The sequence below is a fragment of the Onychomys torridus genome, chromosome 6, assembly GCF_903995425.1.
Source record: "Onychomys torridus chromosome 6, mOncTor1.1, whole genome shotgun sequence".
NCBI classification, from domain to species: domain Eukaryota; kingdom Metazoa; phylum Chordata; class Mammalia; order Rodentia; family Cricetidae; genus Onychomys; species Onychomys torridus.
In genome coordinates, this window is record NC_050448.1 from 32,728,506 (window position 1) to 32,754,641 (window position 26,136).

The 26,136-nt window shown below is 45.4% G+C and overlaps 1 protein-coding gene across 1 annotated transcript; it reads left to right on the forward strand.

Moving 5' to 3' along the window:
• The first annotated feature begins 166 nt into the window (after positions 1-166).
• Proser1 (proline and serine rich 1) lies at positions 167-24,310 on the forward strand. The gene is made up of 13 exons (XM_036191079.1): positions 167-806; positions 3,495-3,560; positions 5,344-5,412; positions 6,118-6,212; positions 11,688-11,781; positions 14,064-14,174; positions 15,500-15,583; positions 16,656-16,734; positions 17,427-17,522; positions 17,762-17,806; positions 20,477-22,157; positions 22,458-22,608; positions 23,062-24,310. Exons 1-13 carry the CDS (start codon positions 762-764, stop codon positions 23,182-23,184), a joined length of 2,739 nt encoding a protein of 912 aa, XP_036046972.1. The 5' UTR covers positions 167-761; the 3' UTR covers positions 23,185-24,310.
• The last annotated feature ends 1,826 nt before the right edge of the window (positions 24,311-26,136 follow it).

A 26,136-nucleotide genomic window follows, 5' to 3' on the forward strand; every position in this document is an offset into this window, starting at 1 on the left:
CATCTCTTTCAAAAGCATTCAGGCGTCTGCCATGGATGCCTATGTTCCCACACTAGGACCCTACCCATTCACCCCAACTACTGTCTCTTGGGCAATAGCGACTCATACTGGCGTGTGCGCAATTGCGTTTTATCGACGCGACGCGTTGTCTCGAAGGTCCCCTGGAGGTGGTGGGGGCGTCTAGGGGTACTCCTGTGGGGCGTCTGGCCGTGTGCGCGCTGCGGTCTTCGAGGGTCTACCTACACGAGGCTGCGTCCCCGTTCGCCCCGCTCCTAGTGCGCCCCGACCGCCGGCCCGCTCCCGGAAGCTACGGAAACGGGTAACAAAGAACCTGCAGGGCTACCGGCCGCCGGAGCCGCGGGACCCCGGGGTCGGGCTGAGTGTCGGGGCTGAGCACCTTCGGGAGCCAAGTGTCCGGGATCGCCTCGGTGAGCGGTGCGTGGCTCAGCGGCCTCCCCTCGGAGCGCCCGGCCCTCAGCCCCCTCCGGAGCCCTGATTTCTGCAAACGCCGCAGCCCTCTCTGCTCCGAGCTGCTCAAGCTTTGTGCGAAGAACCTACTGAAGTCTGTTTTTAAATAAAAACTTCTTCTAAGTTTCCGTTTGGGGATTTTTGCTTTGTTTCGGGCCAGTTTGCAATACTCTCTACCTCCTCGCCTCCTTTTTTTCCTCCTGGTGTATTTATTGTCCGCGGGGCGGACCTGGGATGAGCGTTTCGTAATTGCAAGTAGAACTGTGAGAAGCCACGTCGGAATAGGACTCAAGATGGACAAAAAGTCCTTTGAAACGGTGCTGGATGAAATTCGAAAGGTAATTGACCTTGATCCCTAACAATCTTCTGAGATAATTGAAGTGGCTTACTTTGTTTGAGATGTTGTGTGTAGATGATGCAAAAATAAGTCATCGCATCGCCAAAGGTACTTCAACTTTCCTGTGTAATGTAAGAGCTTGCATCTTGGTAGATTGCATGGCTCAAATAGAAGATAAGCCACCTGACTGATAACCTTGAGAAATCATTGTGGTACGGGAATTATGTTTGGACTGCCCACGGTTCCGGAGCCAACTGTAAATCCTTCTGCCTTTTGGTTGAATGACATTAGATTCAAGGTTTCCATGTCTCAGTAACAGGATTGACTCCATAGTGGAAGTAATAAGCAATACCTGGAAAGTTTCTTTTCAAATATCAAGCTGGGCAAAAATGTGTTCCCTGCCTTGGCTTTCCTTTTCCTTCTGCTTTTTGAGATAGTTTTATTATTTCCTGTTTTCTGGGAGGAACCAGCCCAGACAGCAAGAATTTTAGAATGTAGTGTTGAGTCTAAAAGTGCAAAAATAAGAAGTGGCCTATTAGACAGAAAGGGTAGTGCTGTGACCATGAGCCACCACCACACAGCTTGCACTGGGCTGTCTGCATCTAGTTGGCATCTCAAACAGGTGCCCCTAACTGGCACCAGAAGATTTATTTCCATACACTGCAATCCTTATTTACTTATATCCTTATTTTCAGCGTGTAAGACTCACTGCAAAAATTGCCACCAGGCCTATGGTTCTCCTTTGCTCTTTGCAAGACCTCCCTCTTTTCAAATTAATGGGATTAATCTCTCATATTTGCTGGTACTGGATTTTTGTTTTCTCTTCAAATAGACTTCTGCTGTTGCAGATTCCCTTTGTCTAATTAAAATTTGAAAGAAATGTCACTTTATTGTGTACTTAGAATTTGCCCCACTTGGTTCCTGCGCTGATTTTTTAACCGCTCTGTGAGAAAACCAATTTTAAAGTTAAAGTACACCTGAACGCAGACTTCTGCTTTGGAGCAATGCAGACATCCGTGTGTATCTCCTCTCCCCTCTCAGCCTTGTAAAAATGTCTGGTAATAAATATGAATGAGGGACTTGGAAAGGTTCTGGAGACAAAAGTCTGCTCATCCGAGGCAGTCTTTAAGTTCACATTTCCGGCCTTAAATCAGAGCGTGCTGCTGGTTGGCTTTGCCAGATGGAGAAGCACATTGGCGCTCTTAGTCTCCTATAGTGGAATAAAACAGAGACATTTCTTGTGAGGGGTGGTGCTAGAATTGTTAGGAATTGCGTGTAGACTTTGTAAATGTCACTTTAAATCAGGTCACCTCTTTTGGACATCCAAGATAATAACTGGCTGAAACTCTGTCATTTAAAGTAGAGACATCTGGGGGCTGGAGAGATGGCTCAGTGGTTAAGAGCACCAACTGCTCTTCTAGAGGTCCTGAGTTCAATTCCCAGCAACCACATGGTGGCTCATAACCATCTAAAATGAGATCTGGTGCCCTCTTCTGGCCTGAGTCAAACATCCTGTATACATAATAAATAAGTAAATCTTAAAAAAATAAAGTAGAGACATCTAACAAGACACTTGGGGGAAAATAGGAGAGGCATTTTTTTTCCAAAATAATAATAATAACATAATAAGAGCTATTAATTAGTAAGCACTTCCTGTTTGACTTCAGCTTCCTAATCTGTGGAGCTAGGTGTTGTAGTCCCAAATCTACAGCTGGCAAGCCAAGTTGCCTTAGGTAGCTAATGCTCCCTCAGGAGTTTGGTATTAACCACTGTAACCCTGAGCTCCATCTTCTGTGTGTGGGGCCACAGCTGGCCCTCTCCAGCATGAAGGGAGGTTTGAGACTTGATTGGTGTCATCAGCTCAAGCCAGGCTTTGGTCCTGAACCTTGCTTTCGACTGTCTCTGTAATGATGGTCACACATCCAGGGTGCGTTACCCAGAGTGCCATGTAAAAGTCAAACTGTTGAGCACTCTGAATGTTTTGCCTGGTCATTGCATTTCCTCCTAGTAGAGTGATATATATGGAAATAAAAATGTTGTAGTTGTTTTGTAGTGAGGAGAAAATGGCTAGTCAGTACTTTATGACAAGTGGCTTCCAAGCTCTGGTCGTTTGCTTGGTCTTTCATCTCTGAGAGGAGTCTACCTGACTTCCGTTAGCCCTGACTAGTGTGTTAAGTCAAAGGTCCCAGAGAGGAAAGAAGCCATACATCAAACACCTGCTGTGTGTCAGCTCTCTGATTATGAGGAGCTCACTATACCTCGTTGAGGATTATGGTTGGGTTCCCCTTTATGATTAGGAAGCAAGCTCTAAAGTACCGGTTGAGGGCCCCAGTGCTAGTTCCAGGCCAGCCTGGGCTACATAGTGAGACCTCTCTAGGAAGAAAAAGGAAAAGGCATAGCAATTTGTATCAAATTGAAACTCTTTAGACATTCAGGAATTTGACACATAATTTCTACTAGTGTTGACTCTTACAATGTTAATCCCTTTGTGTAAGTGTTCCTGGAGACTGGATGGTCTAAAAGGTAGGATTTCTTGTTGCCTTGGTTGCTGCTGTTCCCAGACGGAGCTGAATGAGACCAGCCCCTATCAGGCTGTGGGGGTGGGGTGGGTGGGGGGAGTAATGTAATTTGGGTAACTGCATATTAACATGCTGCTGATGTATATTAACTCTTTTCACCCCCTTTCTAGGCGGTTTTGACAGAATATAAATTGAAAGCAATTGAGTATGTTCATGGGTACTTCTCCAGTGAACAGGTATTTATCATTTTTCAAAGCCCTTTTAGACTAGAGTTCTGGTTAGTGTCTGTTTACCTGCTGGCTGCATTCAGGATTGCTTTGACTTGGCTGCCTTCTAGGCTATGGAGCTACAGAAGCTCTTAGTTCAGGCTGAAAGCTTTACAGAATATATGCATGAGGGGTAGATTATGTGCTATGCTACTCTAAGGCAATTGAAAAACATAGTATCTTTTTAAAGAGCAACTTAAACTGTTAGCTAATCTGGAAAAAAAATATCAAAAGTTTATGAACTTGGGGCTCGAGATGGCTGGGTGGTTAAGACCCTCGTTTTGTCTCTTAGCGCCCACATGCTGGCTCACAACAATCCAAAACTCCAGTTCCAAGGCATCTGATGCCTTCTGGACTCCTGGAGCTCATGTGTGGTGCGTGCACAGAACACTCATTCATACACATAAATCCTAATCTGTAGTAACAAGTTTTGAGTTTATGGATTTGTAAATTTTACTAAATTTGTATAGTATTTATAGCAGTTCTGAAATTCACTGTATGGCCAACAAAGACAAGAATAAATGCTGAACTGTTGGCTGCACAGCCAACAGACTGACCCCTCCATGCTCTTTGGAGGTCTCCTTCAAGACAGTGTGGTGAGGGACTCTGAGTGCTCTGCTCACTCCTGACTGGCATCATGCAGTCTTCATGACTGCTTCAAAGCCTTTGTTTGTGGGTGGTGGTAGGGGCCCTGAGATCCCTGTACTGAGTACTGAGTTAGAGCTGTGACTGACTGTCATGTGCTCTAAGGATTCAACTCCAAGGGCAGAAGTAGAGCTGCAGACCTTCATTCAGTCACCACACAGCCTCGTGAATGATCCGAGCTGCCACCCCTTCCTTGCTGTGTACTTTTCCAATTGTAGTGTTTTCACACCACCAAGCTGACATTCCATCTAACTTGTCCTGTCCTTTCTGTATACACCATTTCCTGGATTTCTTCATTATTTCTTTAAATAATTTCTTTTGTGGTACTGAAGATTAAACCCCAGGGCCTTGCACATGCTGGGCAAGTGCCTCTCCGCTGAGCTACATCCCAGCCCTCTTTCTTTAACTTTTTATTTTCAAATGGAGACTTGCTTAGTTGCTGAGACTGACCTTGAACTTAAGATTCTCTTGCCTCAGCCTCCTGCCTAGCTGGTGTTAACAGTCCTGTACTACCAGGCCAACTCTAGATTGTATGTCTCCATTCTTTGAAAAAGATAAAGAAAGAAAGAGAGAGCGAGGGAAGGAGGGTAAGGGAGAGAGGAAGAAAGGAAGGAAGGGAAAGACATTTATTGAGGGAATGGACAGGGAACGACGCTGTATTCATGTGGTAATGTGAGAACAGCTTGTGGGTGTCTTTGTCTCTAACACATGGGTCCCTGGCATCCAACTCAGGTCATCAGTCTTTATGGTAATTACCTTTACCCACCGAGCCATCTTGCCAGTCCTGTATGTTTTTCTTTCTTCCTAGACCAGTGCTGTCCAGTAGAAGGTTCTATGGTGATATGGACATTCTTTATCCACATTATCCATTGTGGAAGCTGTTGGCATCATGTGACTCTGAAGCACATGATGTGACATGAGGACTGTGCTGCTGTGAAACAAGTTTTCCGTTTTACTAAAATGGTTGTACTTTGCCACACCGTTAGACTCTAGTGCCATGCTCATCTCCCACACATGGTGACGAGAATTCCAAATGTTGAAATCAATGTTCAAGAAATGTGTGCAGACACTGTCATCAGAGCTGAATGAAGCGACTCTTTTCTTGCAGGTGGTTGACCTCCTGAGGTACTTCTCCTGGGCAGAACCCCAGCTGAAGGCCATGAAAGCACTACAGCATGTAAGTGACTCCTGTCTCTCCCATGTGCAGAGTAACAGTGTTGCCTTCCCCCATCTTGGCATAATCCAGATCAAGTTGTGGTTTGTATTGGAGGAGCTAACCTAAATTCCGTTGTACTGTGATACTCCCAATAACTGTGTTAAAAGTTACAGCTTTCCAGGGTGTGAAATTGCTTTGTGCTACTGTTAAATTCTGTACCAGTCCTAATTGGCAAATGGAGGGAATATGTTCATTGCAGTGCAGGCTCCTGGGCTTTAGACCCTTAGGATTTTGATTCTGCAGCATCTCCACCATGCATCATTTTAGACTAAAGGGAGCCCTGTCATAAGGAAAACTGAGGCTCAGTCCTTGCCCTGACTGTGACTCCTGTGCCTTGCACCACGTGCTGAGTCACCTTGTAAATGGCAGCTCTGTAGATGGCCATGCAGAGGGACTTACACTTGTTGCAGGTGAGCACATAGGAAAACATGCATGTAGAACTTAGACCTGCTTCTGAAATGATTATACTAAAGAGTCCAAGTTTAATTCAGTATTTCTAGGATTTCCCTTGGGTTGCTGGAGCTTACCATTTGCTTGTGTCCTCTCAGCTAAGATGTAGGCTGTGTCCTGAAATGTTTTTTACGAACAATTTCATTATAGTTCGCCAAAGTGGGTAAGGTCCGGCACAAAAGTCTCATGTTGAAACACGTTATTTTTTTGTGATAGAAAATGGTGGCTGTCCACCCAGCGGAAGTGGTCAGCATCCTCAGCTGTTTCACCTTCAGTAAAGACAAACTGGCCGCTCTGGAGCTCTTGGCCTCGTGAGTACTCCCTCCTTTTACTGCCTGCTCAAATCTGGAAGCTTAAAGCTTACCTGCTGTTAAAGTCACTGATCTGGGTTAACGTGACAGTGACAAGAGGCAGCAGAGTGCTGATGGAATAGTCTATGAAAAACGATCTGTGTTCATGTATCCACGTAAGGAAGCAGAACTCTAATGAAATCATCTGTGAAAACAGCTGGGTGTGATGGCACACTTCTGGCACCTCAGAACTTAGGAAGCTGAAGCAGAGGACCCTGAGTAAGACAGTAAGAACCCATCTCCAAACAAACTCAAATGCCCACAGTCTGAAAGCACGGTACTGGGTTCTAGTATCTTTACATGGTGTGGGAGTCCACAGAGGTCCCTAGTGAGGTCTGAGCTTGCTTTATCCAGCAGGGCTGCATAAAGGTGTAGATGTAACAGTCTTATTAAATAAACACAGAGCCAAAGGCAGAGTTAAAAGCCCAAGCGGTCAGAGCAGTAGCTAAGAGCTAAAAACCCTTTCTTACCCTTCACTGCCGCTGCTGTCCTTCCCCTCAAAAAGAGACCTACTTCCTGTGTATCTGTCTTTTTATTGACTTTCTCTTCTGTCTTCTCACTGGTTGTAAACCCAACCACATGGCCTCCTCGTCACTGCCTGAATATACAGACCTCCAGGTCTTCGATGGTTGGTATTGAGATTAAAGGAGTGTGTTTCCATGCTGGCTGTATCCTTGAACACAGAGATCTATCTGCCTGTCATGTGATAGAGATTAAAGGTGTGTGCCACCACCGCCGGCTTCTGCTATGGCTTGCTATTAGCTGTGACCCCCAGGCAACTTTATTTATTAACATACAAATAAAATCACATTTCAGCACAAATAAAATATCATAATATAAGGGAATGGATTGACCATGTGCATGGGTACCAGGTGTTTGGATGGTCTGCACTTGGGCTGTGCAGTGCTTTGATCTAGCAGGGAGGCGGGCTTTTACTCCGCCCTTTTGAAGAGATAGAAGGGGCTGGTGGATTTTGAGCCAGGTCCTCGTGAAGCGACCCTGTGTTTCTGTCTGTCCCATCTCCGCTTTGTATCTACTAATCCCTTACGCCTCTCTCCTCCTCATGGGATCCCTGTAAAGGTGGGAGCTGGCCTCCCACGGATGGCGTCAGAACTAGGGACTTGGGTGTGGAGGAGGTTCAGTGAGAGTAGGAAAGAGCCCGAGGAAGCGTTGGGTTTGTCTGCTTTGTGGGTAAAGGCGGTGGTATTTTATTCTTCGGGAGCTGTAACTGTAAATATGAAACAGTATAGACATAATTAGACTTTAATCCCAGCACTTGGAAGGCAGAGCCAGATGGATCTCTGTGAGTTCGAGGCCACCCTGGGCTACATAGAGAGTGAGATCCAGGACAGGCACCAAAACTACACTGAGAAACCCTGTCTCGGGGGAAAAAAAAAGGAAGGAAGGAAGAGGCTGCAGCGAGTATCTCTTTGTCTAGGTTTCTTTCTTTCTCTCTTAATTTCTAGCTATTAAAATTAGGAAAAACTTAGGGTAAGGAAGACTATAGGAATATAGTGTAGGAAAAAAAACTCAGGGTAAGAAAAGCAACAAGACAGAGGAGCTGTGTTTTTGAGACTCTGAATGCAGACTCCTGGGGAAGAATCAAATCGGAGTCATACAAAAGTACTATGAGGAAAACAAGGCAGAAAAAGATTCCTGTGGAAGCTTTTGGCCTGTGGACAGCTTATATCTGAGTCCTAATCAACAGGGGAAAATTTTTTCCCTGAGGCGGATTCAGATGAGACAAAACCCTCCACTGCAGTGCCATTGGATAAAAATACTTGCTGATAACACCACTTAATTAGGATTAGTTTCTTCTTGCCATGAAGCCAGATTTAAGGGAACAGAAGTCTTGAGAAAAACTTAGTAATCTCTCTCTTTTAAAAACTGGAAGCTGTTCAGGTCTTTCCCACTCAGACCTTTCTTCTTTCTGAGGGTCAAATTAGACTCACCCCGAGGGAACAAAATCCCCTAGAGCACTGCAAACCCTCACTGCTAGCTCTGCTAGTCCTGCCTCCCCTTCAAGCCAGTCTTAGAAAAGCAGCGAGGGGCAGAGCGTGTGCAGAGGGTGTGCAGAGGAGGCTCAGCTGCTGCGGGGCACTTGGCTGGGCCCAGCTGTGGGAGAAGAGTGGCGCTCTTGGTGTAGGGCCTGAAGGGACTTTGCATCTTGGGGGAGGGGAGAAGCCAGGACAAAGAGGATCTATCTGGGGAGGAAAAAATCTCCCTGAAAAAGCTTTTATTTAAGTACTCTTTTCATTGACCTGGAGAGGTGGAGAAGCAATGCCCCTCAGCTGGGATTTGTCCTGGACCCAGAAAGACAGCTTTGGAAATGTAGTTTGTAACAGCCTGGCAGTTTAAGCAGGCCCGGAGAGAAGCTCAGACAGAGCCGGTACTGCACTGACCAAAAACTGCTTTTTCAGCCTCAAAATGCTGCTTTTTCCAAGTGCTGTTAGAAAGTTTAGTTTACCTCTTGGGAAGGAGAAGGAGGTGATCAAAGTCTGGAAGCAATGAAAATGTTAATGCCATTTATCAACAAGCCACTTTGAAACCATTTAGAAAGCAAGGGAAAGTATTTTAATGAACACCAGAAGGAAAAAACCTACCAGCAAATAAAAAACTTGGGTTGTGCTTGAAATGCAGGAGAGAAACATTGGCATCATTAAAAGAGCTCATGGTAATCTTAAAAAACAGCTTCAAAAAACTTCTAAGAAGGGGGAAAATTGCACTCTCAGTTACCAAATGAAGCTTGTTGGCTGCCGAGTTTGGTGAGGTGTGTGGAACGAAGAAATGTCAGCTCTAATAATACCGTAGCTGCTGACATTTCTCCAGAAAAGCTGGGATGACACAGAACCTGGAGCCACACCGCTTCAGTTTCAGTGCAAGCTGCTTTGAGAAAGATGGTTCCTAATAGCTGTGCAGGAAGTTTTTTTAAGAGCCTTACAGTAATTCCATCCTTGCCCTGAGGCAAGGTTCTGGGGGAAAGAGTGCCATAAAGTGCTGCTGTAGCTACAAGTGAAGTTGCAGCAATGCTTGTTTGAACTGTGGCACTCAGGGGAGCTGCAGTGAGGTAAGGGACAGCCCCTGACAGGCTACTGTCCACCGCTGGCCTCTTTTCTGCCAGTTCTGGAATGGCTGAAAAGGCCTGGTGGGAGAGGTGGCACTGCTCCAAGTGTTAGAGCCTGCTAGCACCAAGTGTTAGAGCCCCTGGCAGCAAGTGTTAGAGCCTGCTAGCACCAAGTGTTGTAGCCCCTGGCAGCAGCACTCACTGAATCCCAGGGTCCAGGCGTCGGATACAACTACTCTAGAGCTACTGACAAGTTAGGCTTTGGTTTCAACAGTTGGGGGAACTTTAAGGATGTTATCAAAATTGACTGTGAACTTCAAAAATGAAGCAGTTTTGAGTTCACCTGCAGTTTTAACTGTGGTGATTCTCAATTCATATACTCTGTCTTGTTGGAAAAAATGTAAATAGTTCTTTTAAGAAATCTCTTCTAGATGTGTGCTAAAGTTTATAAAAGTTTGTATAGTTTTATAGAGTTTCCTTTTGAATATGCTTATAAAAAGTATAAATGAGTATAGTGATATTCATGTTGTAAATATGTATAGTAATGTTCATATTAGAATTATGTTAACTTATTTATGAACTATGGAGGGTTTACCCACCAACCCCACAGCTCCCCAGAGTTTTCTTGAGTGTGAGCAGCAGGAAATATTAGAAGGATTTATATTGCGAAGATAGATAGATAGAAAATAAAGGATAGCCTCAAGAGAGCCTGGAACCTTTTCCAACGGCCCCTACTGTCTCTGCTCCAGGGTATTTATAGAGATGCCAAGGGGTGTAGCAAAAGACCTCCTCCCCCAGCACAGCCAAGTGCTGTCCACCATTTCAGACACCTGCACTCAGGCCCATGGCCCTAATCATCCTCTATGCGGACCTGCTGGGTAAAGCCATGAGGAACCTGAAAATGGGCTCCCACAATGAACCATGGTTTGATAAAAGGTGAGGGAATCTTTAAGTTTGATACAGTTTGTTTGATGCATTTGCATTGAGAGTTTTGATTTAGAAAGGGGCTTGGTACAGCTAAGGCTGTTATAGACATCTTAAGACCCATTCAAAAAAGAACATTCCATCTTTATCATCCTCTACTCCTTTAATGGGGGGTGTGGCAGCTCTGGATAATGCTGTGGATTTTCCAACTATTTGCAAGCTCTTAGTAGGGACTTGAGTCAGAGCTAAGTTAAGCTCTCTACCCCCTCCTGCCAGAGGCTGGTAGTCAAGGACAGGCAACTTCCTTCTTGATAGCTTCCAACCTAAGCCAGAGTATGCTTGATGGAAAGTGTGTTTGATAGAAAGTGTATCTCCACAATGGGTAAGGAAGTTTAGTAAAGAAGGATGACCTAAGACAGGCACAGCCTATCTGAGGGGCCTGGGGGACCCTTTATTATATTAAGAGGGAGGACCTGTGGGAGCCCACAGAGGTTTTCTAGTGAGATCTGAGCTTACTTTACCCAGCAGGGCTGCATAAGAAGATGGATTGACCATGAGCGTGTTTTCCAGATGTTTGGAAGGGTCTGCACTTGGCCTGTGCAGTATGCTTTGATCGGGGGGGGGGGGGGGGGGGGGGGGGGGGGGGGGGCTTTTGTTCCGCCCCTTGGCATTGTTATAAAAAGCCCTTTTGAAGAGAGAGAGAAGGGCCCGGTGGATTTTGATCATGGTCCTCCTGAAGCTATCCTGTGTTTCTGTCTGTCTCATCTCTTCTATTTTTGTATCTACTAATTCCTTATGCCTCTCTCCTCCTCTTAGGAACCCTGTAAAAGGTGGGAGCTGGCCTCCCAAAACAGTCAGTACTCCTGTATTTCCTATGTATGTGGTCATTAGCTCACAGAGGAATAGGTACTTCCTATATCTGTGGTCATAGCTCACAGTCTAAGGGCTGTTTGACACCCCTGCATTTCAGCATTTGCTTTGCCTCCTTGTAGTGCTAGGATTAAAGGTGTGTGCTACCACTGCCTAACCTCTATGTTTAATATTATGGCTATTCTGTTCTCTGGCCCCCAGATAAGTTTATTGGGGTGCATAATATATCAACCACACCTCCTTCGTATCCTGAGTAACTCAAAAGGCAAGCTGATAAAAATATAGGCTATTTATTGAGCAGGATACCTGTACCTCAGACCCTTCAGTTACAAAAGTGATAGAGTGATGTAGGCTATAGAAGGCTTCTCATTTGACTTTTGAGAACCATATGTAAGCATGAAATTGAAGAAAAGGGATCCTTAAGCAAAGTTTAAAGGTGGACAAGTTGCATATTCACAGAGAATATATTCTATAATCTGGTATGTCCATAAACACAAGCATGTCATAAAGACATTTCTGACGTTTGTGTGTATCTGCCTGGATCCTCACACAGAAGCTAAGTCGTGTTTCCTTGACAGAAACATTGTGGATGCACAGAACTCTCGTCCCATTGAAGATTTATTCAGGATCAACATGTCAGAGAAGAAACGGTGCAAAAGAGTCCTGGAGCAGGTAATCCTCACAACTGCTGTGCAGATGCTGTGCTGGATTTGGGTGTCTGTGAGTAGTACTGAAGCACTTGCCTCACTGTGGTAGTGTTGGGGACTAGCTTAGACACAGACATTCTTGCCAGCCAGGGTGCACAAGTAAAGCCTTGTAGAGGAAGCTGTTGGGGGCTGAGGTCACTCAGGAGTGCAAGTCCAGCAGTGGTTCATCCTGCAGGGCCCCTGCATCGTTCCCCTGTGGAGCTCTGCCCTGGTGCCAAGCGTTCGATCCTCACATGCTTAGGAACAATAACTTCACATTTGTTTCGTTAGCAGACTTAGAGTAATCAGATTCATAGGAGGTGAATACAAAGACAGAACTCCACATCAGTAACCAAAATCTCTAAAAGGGACAGGGGATCTATCCAAGCATTGGAACCTTGACTTGGCATTCACACTTGTAAGTTCCTAAGATCATGTTGCCTCTCCATAGAAGTCGAAGCCTGCTTGACAGGTACAGCATGCTCTCTGAGGGCCCTGCTGTTCGCCTGGGTTATCTTTAAAGCCTCCTGAGTTCAGGAAGGGCAGCTCTGACTCCTGAGTTCAGGAAGGGCAGCTCTGCCTCCTGAGTTGTTTCCTTGCAGAGATGAGCCTCCCCTCACATCGCTTTAACAGCATTCTCATTGGTTTTCTTGACACAGTGTTGGGTAGTGTGTGTGTGTGTGTGTGTGTGTGAGAGAGAGAGAGAGAGAGAGAGGGGTGGGGGGAGGGAGGGAGAGGGAGAGAGATGTAGTTTTTTTTTTTTCTCATGCATATCTCTTTGGTTCAGAAATGTTCTGGGACCATGTGTTCTGTATAATGGAACACAGTAATGTAAATGATTTAATTTAAATTGTTCCTATGTTTTAGTCTAAAAGTTCTACTGTTAAGAATTTGTCCTAAGGAAATAAGTAGAAATATACAAATTTATATGTAAGGGCATTGGCCCAGTGTAGTTTGTTATGACCAGATTGAGGTGAAAAAAAATTTTTTTAAATTTGAGGTGTTGGAGGTGTTTTAAGGTTTTAGGCTGGATTATATAATTAACGTGATTGTGTGTGTTGGGAATTTATAAAAATAATTATACAAAAAGCATCCCTGTAAGTATTTTGATACGAATATGACTGTTTTGTGTATAGTGCATATGTTATCTAAGTGCAGTTGGGTATTCCTATAATACAGTGTATATCCACTGGAGTGTTTTTGCCTTACAAAGCACTGAGCACCAGTTCAGTGTGTCTAAGATGCTATTTTAGAAGCTGAGGGTGCCATGTAAACACCATAGACCTAAATCCATCCCCTGTGTCTCACAACTGAACACTGTGATAAGTCATTCTTGCTTTTCAGTAGTCTGGCTCTTTAGGGTTGTTTGGTTTTTGGTTTTTCAAGACAGGGTTTCTCTGTGTAGTTTTGGTGCTTGTCCTGGATCTCACTCCATAGACCAGGCTGGCCTCCAACTCACAGAGATCCACCTGGCTCTGTCTCCCCAGTCCTAGGATTAAAGGTATGTGTCACCACCGCCTGGCTAGCATTGTTTTTTAAGCTTTTAAAAATGATTTGTTAGGGTTGGGGATTTAGCTCAGTGGTAGAGTGCTTGCCTAGCAAGCACAAGGCCCTGGGTTCGGTCCTCAGCTCTGAAAAAGAAAAAAAAATGATTTGTTTTATTTTTACTTTGGTATCTGGGTATGTGCACATGCATGTGGATGCCTGTGAAGGCCAGAAGAGGGTGCCAGATCACCTGGAGTGGCAGTAACAATGTGAGCTGCCCAGTGTGTGTGTTGGGACCAGGTACTCTGCAAGAGCAGCAAGAGCTTTTTAATAGCAGAACCACCCCACCCCCATTATTTGTGTGTGTGTTTTTCAACTAAGCAATAAACATTTTCAGAGCAATCTCAAAGAAATGGAACAGGAACTCATTATGTAGACCAGGCTAGCCTCAAATGCACAGATATCTGCTGGCTCTGCCTACTGGGTCCTGCAATTAAAGGTGTGTACCATACCCTGCTGCTAAATAATAGACTTCTCTTGAACCTGTTGCTCATAGTACTCGTGATGGTGGTCTGGTAATGTAACCATGGTAATAATTTGACCGTAATAACTCTGACCTCTTTGGACACACCCTTCATGTAGGTCTGTGGTGATTAATGGGTTAATGTGTGAACGCCATGTTGTTCCTTAATTTATGACTTTAGCTAGACTTCCTGTTATCTGGAATACCTGACTTGATGAGTTTGATTTTTGTTAATCACTATCCTCTTTTTTGCATTACAGGCTTTCAAAGCTGGCTGCAAAGCACCTCATGCCATGATATCTTCATGTGGAACCATCCCAGGAAACCCTTATCCCAAAGGAAAACCCAGCCGCATAAATGGGATTTTCCCTGTAAGTATGCTTTTACATACATGAAATTTCCCATGACTAAGGGTGCCTGTAGCAGATCTGTACATTTATGTGCTGCATACGAGAACATGCCAGCTTATGATGCTTCTACAAAGGGAGGCAGTCTCATGTCTTCAACTTAATTGATAGTTGAAAGTTCATGCGTAAATGCCATTGACTGTTACCTTCAGAACATGCCAGACAAAGGATGATTTTGCTTTTCCAATTGTTCTCAGCATTTTTGACAGTTGTGTATCTGAGAACCCATGTCAGAAACAGCATGATGAAGCCCTGTAAGAAGTGTGTTTGTTTACCAGTGGGTGGTCCTCAGAGCCCTTGGAAAATAACCTTTTTCAAAAGTTGTTACCTTTAAGCTGGGCAGTGGTGGCTCATGCCTTTGATCCCAGCACTCAGGAGGCAGAGCCAGGCGGATCTCTATGAGTTTGAGGCTAGCCTGGTCTACAGAGCAAGATCCAGGACAGGCTACAAAACTACACAGAGAAACCCTGTCCGGGGGGTGGGGGGGGGGCGGATTAAATAGACATTTATTATTTCCAATAGTTGTTATTTGTCTGTTTGTTGCATTTGGTCTTTTGAGACAGGGTCTCACTCCATAGCTTTAGCTGACCAGGCTGGCCTGGAATTCACAGAGATCCACCCACCACTGCCTCTCAATTGCTAGAATTAAAGGCATGAACCATCACATTGTACTCCTGTAGTTTTCGTGATTCAGAAGCTGGGAGTGGTTTAGCTCTGTGGTTCTGGCTCGGTTTCATCCGGATGCTTAACTGGCACACACGAATGTTCTTTTCTTTCCAGGCTCACTTAAATGCCTGGCAAGTTAATGTTGCCTGTCCTCAGGAGTCTCTATTGCTCACCACAAGGACTTGAGCACTCATGACATACATGGTAGCCAGTTTCCACAGTGCATGGAACCAAGGGGAGGCAGGGCCAGCTGCAGGAAGGCCTTTGAGGACTTGGCTTTGGGAGTCAGTACCATTCTTTAATGTCATGTTAGTGACACAAGTCAGCCCTAGTTATTCTGAGATGGATGGGGGGTGGGGGGCAAGGACCAGTGGGGCCATCTACCTAAGACACAGCCTGAGAGGACAGGCTTACATAGAATAGGTCAGAATAAGCTTATTCTGTTCTGGTCTATAGAGCAGTCTCTAATGGGGTCTTGATTGCCAGGTTTTTCTTTCAGCTTCTAAGTCATGGACACTGGCATTAAAGTTGGTGTGTGTGTGTGTGTAAGGGTTAAGAGAGGTCAAGCAGCTAGCTGTTCGTTGTTGTCTAAGGTCTCAGCTACCTTTATTGTATTTTAACAGGGAACTCCTCTGAAAAAGGACGGTGAAGAATGTACCAATGAAGGCAAAGGAATAGCGGCACGGATTCTTGGACCATCCAAACCAGTATGTGTTGAAATAAAAGAGGAAACAAGTGTTAATTCCTGTCTGTGTAGCTCGCTGTATAAAGTTTAGGTTTTTTATGTGCTGCAAAGTTTAAATGTAGTAGAAATTCCAGAGCAGAGAGAATGGCCTAGGGTCTGTAGTATAAAGACTTAGTAGTGTTCAAGGCTCTTTGGAGGGTAAGTTTTATTTTAAAGTTAAAATAATCTAGCCACAGTCATCTACAAATGACGAAGCTTGGAGTGTAGTGTTTATTTTAGGTGGGATTCTGTCAGCTAATTAGGTTAATGTTAGTGAAACAGCAGGGCTCGTCCTTTCAAGGGAGCAAGAGAATGGGATCTCCTGAGTGGAGGAGGTGCTTAAGTACTTATTAGTGGCCTCCATAGGGGCCTTGCATTCTCCACCCATTCACTTGAGAGGAGAGTCCATGGTGGCTGTTCATGAGGCCGGGAGGAGAGGGTCCCTTCCCCAGTGTCTCCCTTTGCCCAATGACACCTGCTTGCTTCCTCGCTCTGGGTAGAACACAGTGTTTAGTATAGCTTTGGATACCTGAGATTCTGTAAATGCCATCAACTGTAAAGGAAAGTACTTGTGAATCTATAGGTTTCAGAAGAACCAAACACTTGAATTCCTAGTTCATTGTGTAATAAATGTCAAATGGCCAGGTGCTAATGCTGGACTTGGTGCTAAGTTTCCAATGAAGTTAAGAGGACACTGCCCTTGAGGTCATTAGGTATCAGAGAGACCAAACTTTAAAGATTCTGTATGCTTTCATAGTGAAGATAGGAATTCCTGGGACTGGCCTAGGCTGGACCAGAAAGGCTCCTACTGTTCAGAGTCAGGTCTACCTTTGTCGGAGATGATTAAGGATGATAGATTGCTAAAATAAACAGAACACAGCGTGCTTGGCAAGCTATACCTTTGGAATTGAATAAGAACCTACTTCCTTAGTCGGAAGCTTTGTTAACTGGGGCTTCTTGAGCCTCTTAGGATAAGGTGCTTCGAAAGGCACCATGTATTTCTTTTTCAGGAGATGTTTCTTAGTGATGTCTAACCACTGTGCTTCCCTTTCCAGCCTCCCTCAACGTACAATCCACACAAACCTGTCCCCTACCCGATACCTCCTTGCCGGCCACATGCAACTATTGCACCAAGTAAGCACTTTCTGGTTTTCACTGTTTCTTCTTGCTGTTCATGAAACTAAACAGGCTTGAGAAATGGGCAGCACTTCATTACTTAGAGTTTATTTGGCTGCTGGCCAGCTGCTGAAGATATAGGTGTTTTTTTGGTTTTTCAAGACGGGGTTTCTCTGTGTAGTTTTGGTGCCTGTCCTCCATCTCGATATGTCGATCAGACTGGCCTCGAGCACACAGAGATTCACCTGGCTCTGCCTCCTGAGTGCTGGGATTAAAGGTGTGCACCACTGCCACCCAGCAATATAGTTTATTTTTAGGGTGTTTTCCTAATTTAATTGTTTAATTATTTAAGTTAATTGCAGATTGTTTTAATCACTTTATTATTAGGGATTTTCACTTTGATAAATGGCTTTAAATGCCCTAGCTGGTTTCCAGAGTTATCATCAATGCATTTAGAAAAGGTCAAGTATATGTACTTTGACTTCCGTGGGGCAGGCTCAGCCCACCTCATCTTTGAGAGGCTGTCTAGAATGGACGTACAGCAGGGCCTGTCTTCCCCTTGCTCAGCCTTCACTTAAACTGTCTTCGTGTGAGGTGCATCTCTGTGACATGACAGTCTAAAATAAACTGCACACCTGTATTCGCACAGATTTAACTGGAAGCCAGTGATACTAAGTTCTCTGTCTTTTCCTATTCTGTTTTTGGTTTAGGTGCTTATAACAATGCAGGTCTGGTGCCCTTAGCCAATGTGATAGCTCCAGGTGTCCCTCCTCCTCCTCCGTACACTCCGAATCCGGTAGGAACAGGTAAAAGCTTGCTGCAGCAGACTGTTTAAAATAAGTCACCTAGTGCACTTAATTTATCTGTGAATGTGTCTCTACGGTAACAACCTGTTATGTGAGTCTTTCTTGTGTCCTCTATTTTTCCTTCAGTGTTCTCAGTGGTGTCTATTTATTTATGTCTTGATTTTTCTTTTTTGATATCTATGTGTGATTATGATGGGGAATAATCTGACTAAAGCTTGAAATCATTTATTTTTATATAGACAATGAAGACCTCTCCAGTCAGTCAAAACCTACACAGAGTCAAAGTAAGTACCAAGCTGACCCAAAGACAATTGCTGTCTGTCATGATTGTTGGCCGTTCCTCGCTGGGATGTTGGAGTGTCTCAGGAGAGGCTCCTATGTGTAGAGTAATGCGTACCTGCTAAGAGTGACTTGATATGATAGATTTTCATTCAAAAAACGCATATATTATCTGAATTTAAGTTAATTTTGTGACTTTGTGTCCTGTTTGCAAGACTCTGAAATGTAACGGTCACGTGCCAAGTACATCCATATTCACTTAGCATTCTGATATGGGAAAGGTGATTTTCATGTGCACACAAAGATAATCCTTTCTGACAGATAATAAGTCTGGTAAGTCCTAATGTGGAAAATGCTAAGGGGCTCTGGAGCAGCTAAGGGACTGAACACAGGTGGCCTTGGTGGCGCCTCCTGGTGGCAGCTTCATCCCCAGTCATGGATGGGCCACAGGAAGAGATGCTTTCTGCAGAGGAAGGAATTGGAATTCTCGGGGAGAAGAGCTGCTCTGAAACCTGATTACCATGCCAAGGTGGGGAGTCTCTGTGGGAACACCCCCTCCCTGTGAAGGTGAGGACGTGCAGAGTGAACCAGACAAATGTCAGTATTTCTCACCGTCACTGTGGAGCCACCTAGCTTTGTAAACAAATCATTTAACTTTATGGAATTTTTTTTTTTTTCTGGTTTTTCGAGACAGGGTTTCTCTGTGTAGATTTGGTGCCTGTCCTGGATCTCACTCTGTAGACCAGGCTGGCCTTGAAATCACAGGTCCACCTGCCTCTGCCTCCTGAGTGTTGGGATTAAAGGCATGCGCCACCACTGCCCAGCTGGAAATAATTTTAAAACTTTTACATTTAGTTTTATAATTAAAAAAAAATCCCCCCTTATTAAAACTACTAGATAGTAATAAAGACTACCTCTGTAGTTGTAAGACCATGGTCCCCATCACTTGTGTTTGCCTTGTGATATTTTTTGTTGTGCTGTGGTTTTTGCTATGTCGGGGGATTCAGCCAACATATGCTCTCTATAATGAAGCTGCTTAACTATATGATCTTTAAATGCTGGCTTTGCCATACCAAACCTCAGTTTACTTATATATAAAATGGAATTGTTGGTCTGAGGATTGATGTGAGGACAGATGGGGTTGTGGGCATAACTGACCTAGTGTGAGGTGTGAGAGAGTGTGTGTGCTGGTGAGTAGCCACATTAGATGACAGGAATGTATGATTTGTCATGTAATTGGGGTTTTGCTTTGTAGCTTACTGCAGGAAACGCTAATGACACAGAGCCTTTGCTTTGTGGTTTAAGAGATTTCCAGTGGGAGTAGCCCCGGAACTGTAGGAAGGCCTGCTTGCTTTTTAGTCAAGCTTTGTTATTAAGTATGTGGTCCTCAGCATATCAGTGAAAAGACTGAGTTTTCATATGCTTGCTGGTCACTATGGATGTGTTATTTACAGACTCAGACTTAGGCCCATATTTCTTTCCTAATGATTCTAGTTCTTACAAAACACATACAGAAAGTACAGTACAGATCCGTTTTCATGGTGACTCTAAAATAAGTCTTATTTTCATGAAATTAAATCACTGCTTACAACATGGATCTGGTAGTATATGTGCTTAACATGTGCAAGGCTTTGAGTTTAAGCCCCTACACCAGCAGGAAAAAAAAAAAAAAATACCCCTAAGTGAGAAAGATGGATATGGTGTCGCTCTGAATTTGCAGTTCTCCTACTATAGATTGTTAATTTTCTTATGGTGCTTTTCTGAAAGCATGTCAAGGGTTGCCCAGTCCAACTGCACGGCCTCTCTGCACTTCAAGTTGTGAGCGGTAGCCTGGTTCTGGTGTTTCCTTTGAGTGCCTCCTCCACCAGGCCATCGACACACTGATGTGAGCATCCTCAGGTCAAGAGTCTGCTTTCCACATGGATCCTGTCTCACTCCCTAGAAAGTAGTTAGACTATAGAGGGAGGAATGGTCTAGGTTGCCTCGGACACAGAGTTGAACTCATCCTGAGTTCATCTTTGTTCATCACAGAGTTGAACAAATCACCCCCAAGTCCTTCTTTTAATTATCCATAGGGTTTATCGGAATAAGGATGGTGTAGCAAACACAAAATAATATTGAGAACAAGTTCTTCGGTGGTTTGGGAGCTGTCCTCTAAGGTGGTCCTGTATGCATCTCTGACACAAACTTACTAAAACACAGAGGCCTGAGGTAGAGGATGAATTAGACACAGCGTCACACTTGAGGGAGCCCCCAGGACAGGCTGAGTGAGGCTTAGGGGCTGGTGTACATTGGTCAGTGTGTGCAAACACAGGCGGTGGGCCCCACAGGTCCTGAGGTGGGAGACCGTGCGTGTGTTCAGACCTCTGGAGAAGGACTCTCCACAGTGAGGGTTCCAGGGTGAAGCCTGTGCCTCATCACTTCCAAGTGCTTCCAGCTTTTATAAAGCAGAAATGTAGAAGAGCAATGATTTCGAGCCCCTCCAGGCTTCCTCGCTGATGGGCTGGCACAGGCAGGGCATGGCTGTCCTCCCGATCACAGGAGCTCCAAAGCGAGGCTGGGCTAGGGCACCTAGCTGAGGTTCGTGTCTGCGGTGGTTCTCTCCGGTATGTGGGTATGTTTCTCTGAAACTGGACGCTCCAGCACAGCGTAAACCCTGCCTCTTTTCTCCCCAGCGTTTCCCACTCCAGCAAGTCAGCTCTTCTCCCCTCATGGTTCCAATCCTTCGACTCCGGCTGCGACTCCTGTCCCTGCTGTGTCCCCAGTCAAGGCAGTAAACCATCCATCCGCGTCAGCCGCTGCCCCTGGGGCCGGAATGAGTGCTCCCAACACTGCTCTTCCGGTGTTCCCAGTGCCTCAGCCATCCACACCGAACCCGACTGTGATCCGGACTCCCTCGGTGCCCGGGACACCTGTTACTTCCGCCCACAGCACTACACCTGCTCCTGTCCCTTCCATTTTTTCTGGCCTAGTGCCACTGCCAGGTCCTTCTGCCACCCCCACCCCGTCCCCTCAGGCCAACTCGACACCACGGGTCACACTGGCGTCCAGTGAGACATTTGCTTCCACTTGTGGCCCGTTCACCAGCCACTCCTCAGCCAGCTCCACCGCTGGGTCAGCCAGTAACCCAAGCACGGCTTCCCTGTCATCGGTCTTTGCGGGTCTGCCTTTGCCCTTCCCGCCGGCATCCCATGGCATAGCCACCCCGACTCCTTCCGTGATTGCCGGTGCTGCAGGTCCACATGCTGTAAACAGCCCTCTTCTGTCTGCCTTAAAAGGCTTCCTCACATCAAACGACACCCACTTAATCAATTCCTCTGCCTTGTCGTCCGCGGTCACAAGTGGGCTGGCTTCATTATCCTCTCTTCCCAATCAAAACTCGGATCCTCCTGCCTCAGCCACTAACAAGTGCTATGCCTCTGCGGCTGTTGCAGCCGCACAGAGGTCTTCCACCCCAGGGATGGCCATGTTCCCGGGCCTGCAGTCCCCTGTGGCCAGCGCCACCTCTGCAGCTCCAGTTCTGCCTGCACAGTCTCCGTTGGCTACCCCCTCCTCCACAGCAGTGCCAGTCAGCTGTGGCTCCTCAGGCTCGCTTCTGCACGGTCCCCATGCAGGTGGCATCTCATCCACCCCTGCTGCAGCACCTGTACCCGTTATGATCAAAAGTGAGCCCACGAGCCCCCCTCCCTCGGCCTTCAAAGGCCCGGCTCATCCCGGGACTCCTGCTCGCAGTACCTTGAGCTTGTCAGGTGCTCTGGGCCGCGGATACCCCACGACCTCAGTGCCCATCAGTGTGTCCACTTGCCTTAACCCTGCACTGTCCGGGCTCTCCAGCCTGAGCAACCCCCTGGCTGGTTCTATGTCCCTTCCCCCACATGCATCCTCCACTCCCATTGCTCCAGTGTTCACTGCCCTTCCCCCTTTCACTTCGTTGACCAACAGTTTCCCTCTACCCGGCAGTCCCTCCCTCAATCCTGCCGTGTCCCTCGCGGGACCGTCGACCACCACATCTGCAGCTGCACATCCCAGCTCTGCGACCATGCGCCCCGTGCTGCCCACCTCCAATGCCTCACCTGCAGCCTTCCCACTCAACCTGTCCACAGCGGTGCCTTCCCTCTTCGCGGTCACCCAGGGCCCGCTGCCCGCCTCTAACCCCTCCTACCCTGGCTTCCCTGTCTCCAGTGCCCCAAGTGGTGCCCCCGCGCTACCCTCGTTCCCGGGGCTGCAGGCGCCCTCCACAGTAGCGGTCACCCCACTGCCGGTGGCCGCCTCGGCCCCATCACCTGCGCCTGTCCTCCCCGGGTTTGCTTCGGCCTTCAGTTCCAACTTCAACTCCGCCCTGGTGGCACAAGCAGGGTACGTGACTGGGTTGCAGACAGGTTCAGGTCACGGATGGGTGGGAGGATAGAAGACCAGTGCCCAGAATGTTCCATGACTCCTCGGCCATGTTCCGTAGAGCGATCCCTTGGTTTGCTTAAAGTGTTACCGCGCTGAGTAAGTTTTACGGCAGTGAGTGGCTCACTTCGAGGTTCTGTCTCACAGGAGTGTCAGCTGATTTGTTTGCTTGCTTTTACCATCTTCAAGCTGCTTCTTAACAAAGCAGCTTTTCCCTCTTCTCTCTGCAATTTGACCTGTTTTTCTCCTGATTGTTTTCAGCTTGTCATCTGGACTCCAAGCTGCGGGTAGCTCTGTATTTCCAGGCCTTCTGTCCCTCCCAGGCATCCCTGGGTTTTCCCAGACTCCTTCGCAGTCGTCCCTGCAAGAGTTGCAGCACAGCGCAGCCGCACAGTCGGCTCTGTTACAGCAGGTATGCAGTGTCTGGAGGAAGATGGTAAGGGGTGAACCGGCTTGACAGCTCAGTGTGCACAGGGATGGGACTTACCAGAACGTCGGAGTTTGGTGTGATTAACAGTGAGCTTTCCCCAAATTCACAAGTTCTACTTATCTCCTTTCAGAAGTAACAAAGATAGTGGGAGCCAAATGAGTGAATTGTTTCTCCCATTTCCAGGTTTTGTTTTGTTTTGAAATCTCAATTTGGAGACTTATTAAAATGAGAAGTCAGGACAATTACAATTTAATTTGTCTTATACTTAAGCTATAATGATCAGTAAGGCAACTTGTTGCTACAAAACCCACCTCCTAACATTTTTTAAATAGTCTTTTGTCCACTCATCCCTTTTTGTCTGGTTGTATGTGGGTGGGAGCCGGTCCAGGCGCGGTGAACTGTGGCTCTGCTAACTATGTGTGCCTTTTCCTGCAGGTCCATTCGGCGTCTGCTCTGGAGAGCTACCCAGCCCAACCAGACGGGTTCCCTAACTATCCTTCCACACCTGGAACACCATTTTCTTTGCAACCAGGTCTATCCCAAAGTGGATGGCAGTGAATTTTAAACATGTTTATTCTTCTTGGGAACAACATGAAATTTGCCCAAGAACTGCAATGAGCAATCTGACATATGAAATTGACCAGTAGTCTAAAAGAGAGTACTTACTCTTAGGGATACTGGGACAGAGTTTAGAATTGTTCAGGTTGCATTTTTAAAGAGGTTGTAAGTTATCAGTATCCCCACTCCTATATATGTAAATATGTTGACAATGAATTGTATGGAGAATAGTATTTTAAAGTGTGTGGGGACTTTTCACCTCCTATCCTACAGAGTTTTGAATTACATGTGTGATCTACTATTAAAGAGGAGATGGAACTCTTCATAGCCGAATACAGCCTTAAATCTGCTCGTATTGCCTCCATGGACAGAAGTGATAGTTGTGCCTCACTCATGTGGCCCTGGGGGAGTTGCTATTCTACAGATGCATGTGTGGGCTCCAGTTAGCATCAGCTGGAATGCAATACTCAATATATATTCACAAAGGGGAACTTGAGACACATTGTTACTTTTAATTTGTTATTAATAATCATACATACTGCTGAATTTAACTCAATATATTCCAAGAAAGTAAAAACTTATTGTAGTCTTCAGAATGACTTTCAGGTGTTTTCAACCAAAAGTGTATACCCAGAACTACCTTCTTACAGATATACAAGTAAGAGAGGCTTAGAATAATTTTGCAAAGCATTTTTCATGATCTCAACAGTAATGGCCACAAGTGATCCCCCGGCCACCACTATTGCTCCTTGTACCCTGGAAGCTCTTGGTGAATGTTTACAATCATGGGATGGATTTCTACTCATACCCTCATCTGAAATAACTGTACAGCAATAGAGGAGACTCACTCTGTCAGTGCAGTGAGCATCACAGACCTGTGGTGGAGGAGTGTGACCCACCATCATCCTGAACAGTGTCTGCCACATTAGGGGGAGGGGAAGTAAAGAATGTAAACCATAGACTCTACTGTCGTACAGCTCAACATCTAGAAGCTCTGCTTTTATAAAGACGGTGTCTGGAAGATGTTGCACATGTATTTTCCTTCGACATGGGGAACAAACTTTTTAAGTATATTGAATAATCCCGTATGGTTAGTTTTTAACATTTTTTAAAATAAATTTATGGATATGACAGATGTTGGCATGTTTTATTTTATGCTAAGTAGATAGGCTGCTTAGTTTTTCTAATTTCTAGGGCTAATATATTGAATATTTTTGTCCAAATTTATTTGAAACTCCATTTAGCATACTGATTGCCCAGGCCCTTAGATAAAATCTTATATAAAATTCACATGATGACCAACACTTGGAATAGACAAGTCTCTTCAAGCACAGACCAATACCAAGTTATCATTTATCCTTTTCAAGCCCACATTCAAGATTGTATCAGTCTTATATGTGTTGGCCTTTAAGAAAGTTACTGAATGAGTAATCTCTCTCTCTCTCTCTCTCTCTCTCTCTCTCTCTCTCTCTCTCTATATATATATATATATATATATATATATATATACACACACACACATAGAGATAGATAGATAGATAGATAGATAGATAGATAGATAGATAGATAGAGTGTGATTCTACTATGAGGCATATACATCTATCCTCTGGGCCCCAGGAGCAGAAAGTATATTGAGTTTATCTTTTCAATGTGCCACTAGCATGCTGAGTGCATTGGGGATGCAAAGGTTTACATAAAAGTTTAGATAACATATTTTACAATACTTGTAGTCATCACTGGGAGCTGGTTGTGTTTGTGTTTCACACGCTTCTCAAGTAATAGCTAGTCACTCTGCTCAGTTGGAGGAGCCAAAATGGGGGGCACAGAATGGGTGAGAGGGATCTAATGTTTACTTACCCACTGCTGTGGGAACCCTTGAACAAATTGCAGGGAGATAACCCTTTCTACCTTTGAGGGTCCAAGAAGACTGTTAAAAGTTGTTAAAGTCTTAAAAGATGACTAAGAACATTCTAGAAAAGTCCAAAAACTTGAGGACATTGACTACTAATAGTATAGCTTAATGGTAATGAGTAGTTTGAACAAAGCTAAGAAGAAAGTGACTAAACATAATCCATAATACTTGAACTGCCTCTTGAGTTCATGTGAAATACAGCTGGTGTCAATGTAAGCGGTACAGCTCAAACGGAAAGGTATCCTGGCAGTCGGGAGCCAACAAATACCACAAAGTCACACCGCACAACAAACATCACACGAGATTGGGAGGGAAAGCCGGGAGAGTGGCTGCCTCTGCTTGGCCAGGTTGCTGAACAGAAGGCAGGGTTTATATAGTTTCTTGTGGGGTAGGGAGGGGGGACTTTTCAGGGTGAAGCTTTCCAGGGTGGGGATAGTGGGATTTCAAGTCCAGAGCAAGCTTTTTACTCTTTAGGGCAGAGGAAAGGTCCAGCCATTAGGGCAGTTAGTGTTCTGTAGGTAGTACCTGGCAGTTGGAGGTCCTCAGGGGAGGGGCCTGGCTACTTGTGTGGCTTGAGGGGCTTATATTTCCCCCTTTTTGTTTATTGATAAACAGGTTACAGGAAAGGGGGTGATGTTATCATTAGACTACTTCCTGTTGAATTGGGGCATAGAAGTCCTTTGGGCAAACTTGATCTTCACTGTTGGGGTATAATCAGGAGTCACTGGCCTCTGGCTCTAGCTGGGGGCTGGTAATTCTGTAATAGCAACTGATGAAAAGTCTGGTTAGAAATCTTTTGAATCTGTTGTTGAAGAAATTAGAACAAGTTTATAAAACAGGGCAGCTTGCAAACTTAGACTAGATTAAGAGAAACAGGAGAAAGGGGGTTAAGAAGAGGAGTGTTGGTATCCATATCCATATTGGACTGTCAATGAGCAACTGACCAGAGGCATCCAGCTGTTTCTTATGTTTTTGTAGATCTATCTGGAGTTGTCAGATCTTGTCTTTTACTCTACCTGGCTGGTTGACATAGAAGCAAC

What these genes read in the sequence shown, in the direction of transcription:
- Proser1 (XM_036191079.1), top strand. Translation starts at nt 762, where the DNA reads ATGGACAAAAAGTCCTTTGAAACGGTGCTGGATGAAATTCGAAAG. An exon ending in TGCTGGATGAAATTCGAAAG is followed by an intron (nt 807 to 3,494) that starts GTAATTGACCTT and finishes CCCCCTTTCTAG; the next exon opens with GCGGTTTTGACAGAATATAA. An exon ending in GCATAAATGGGATTTTCCCT is followed by an intron (nt 14,175 to 15,499) that starts GTAAGTATGCTT and finishes GTATTTTAACAG; the next exon opens with GGAACTCCTCTGAAAAAGGA.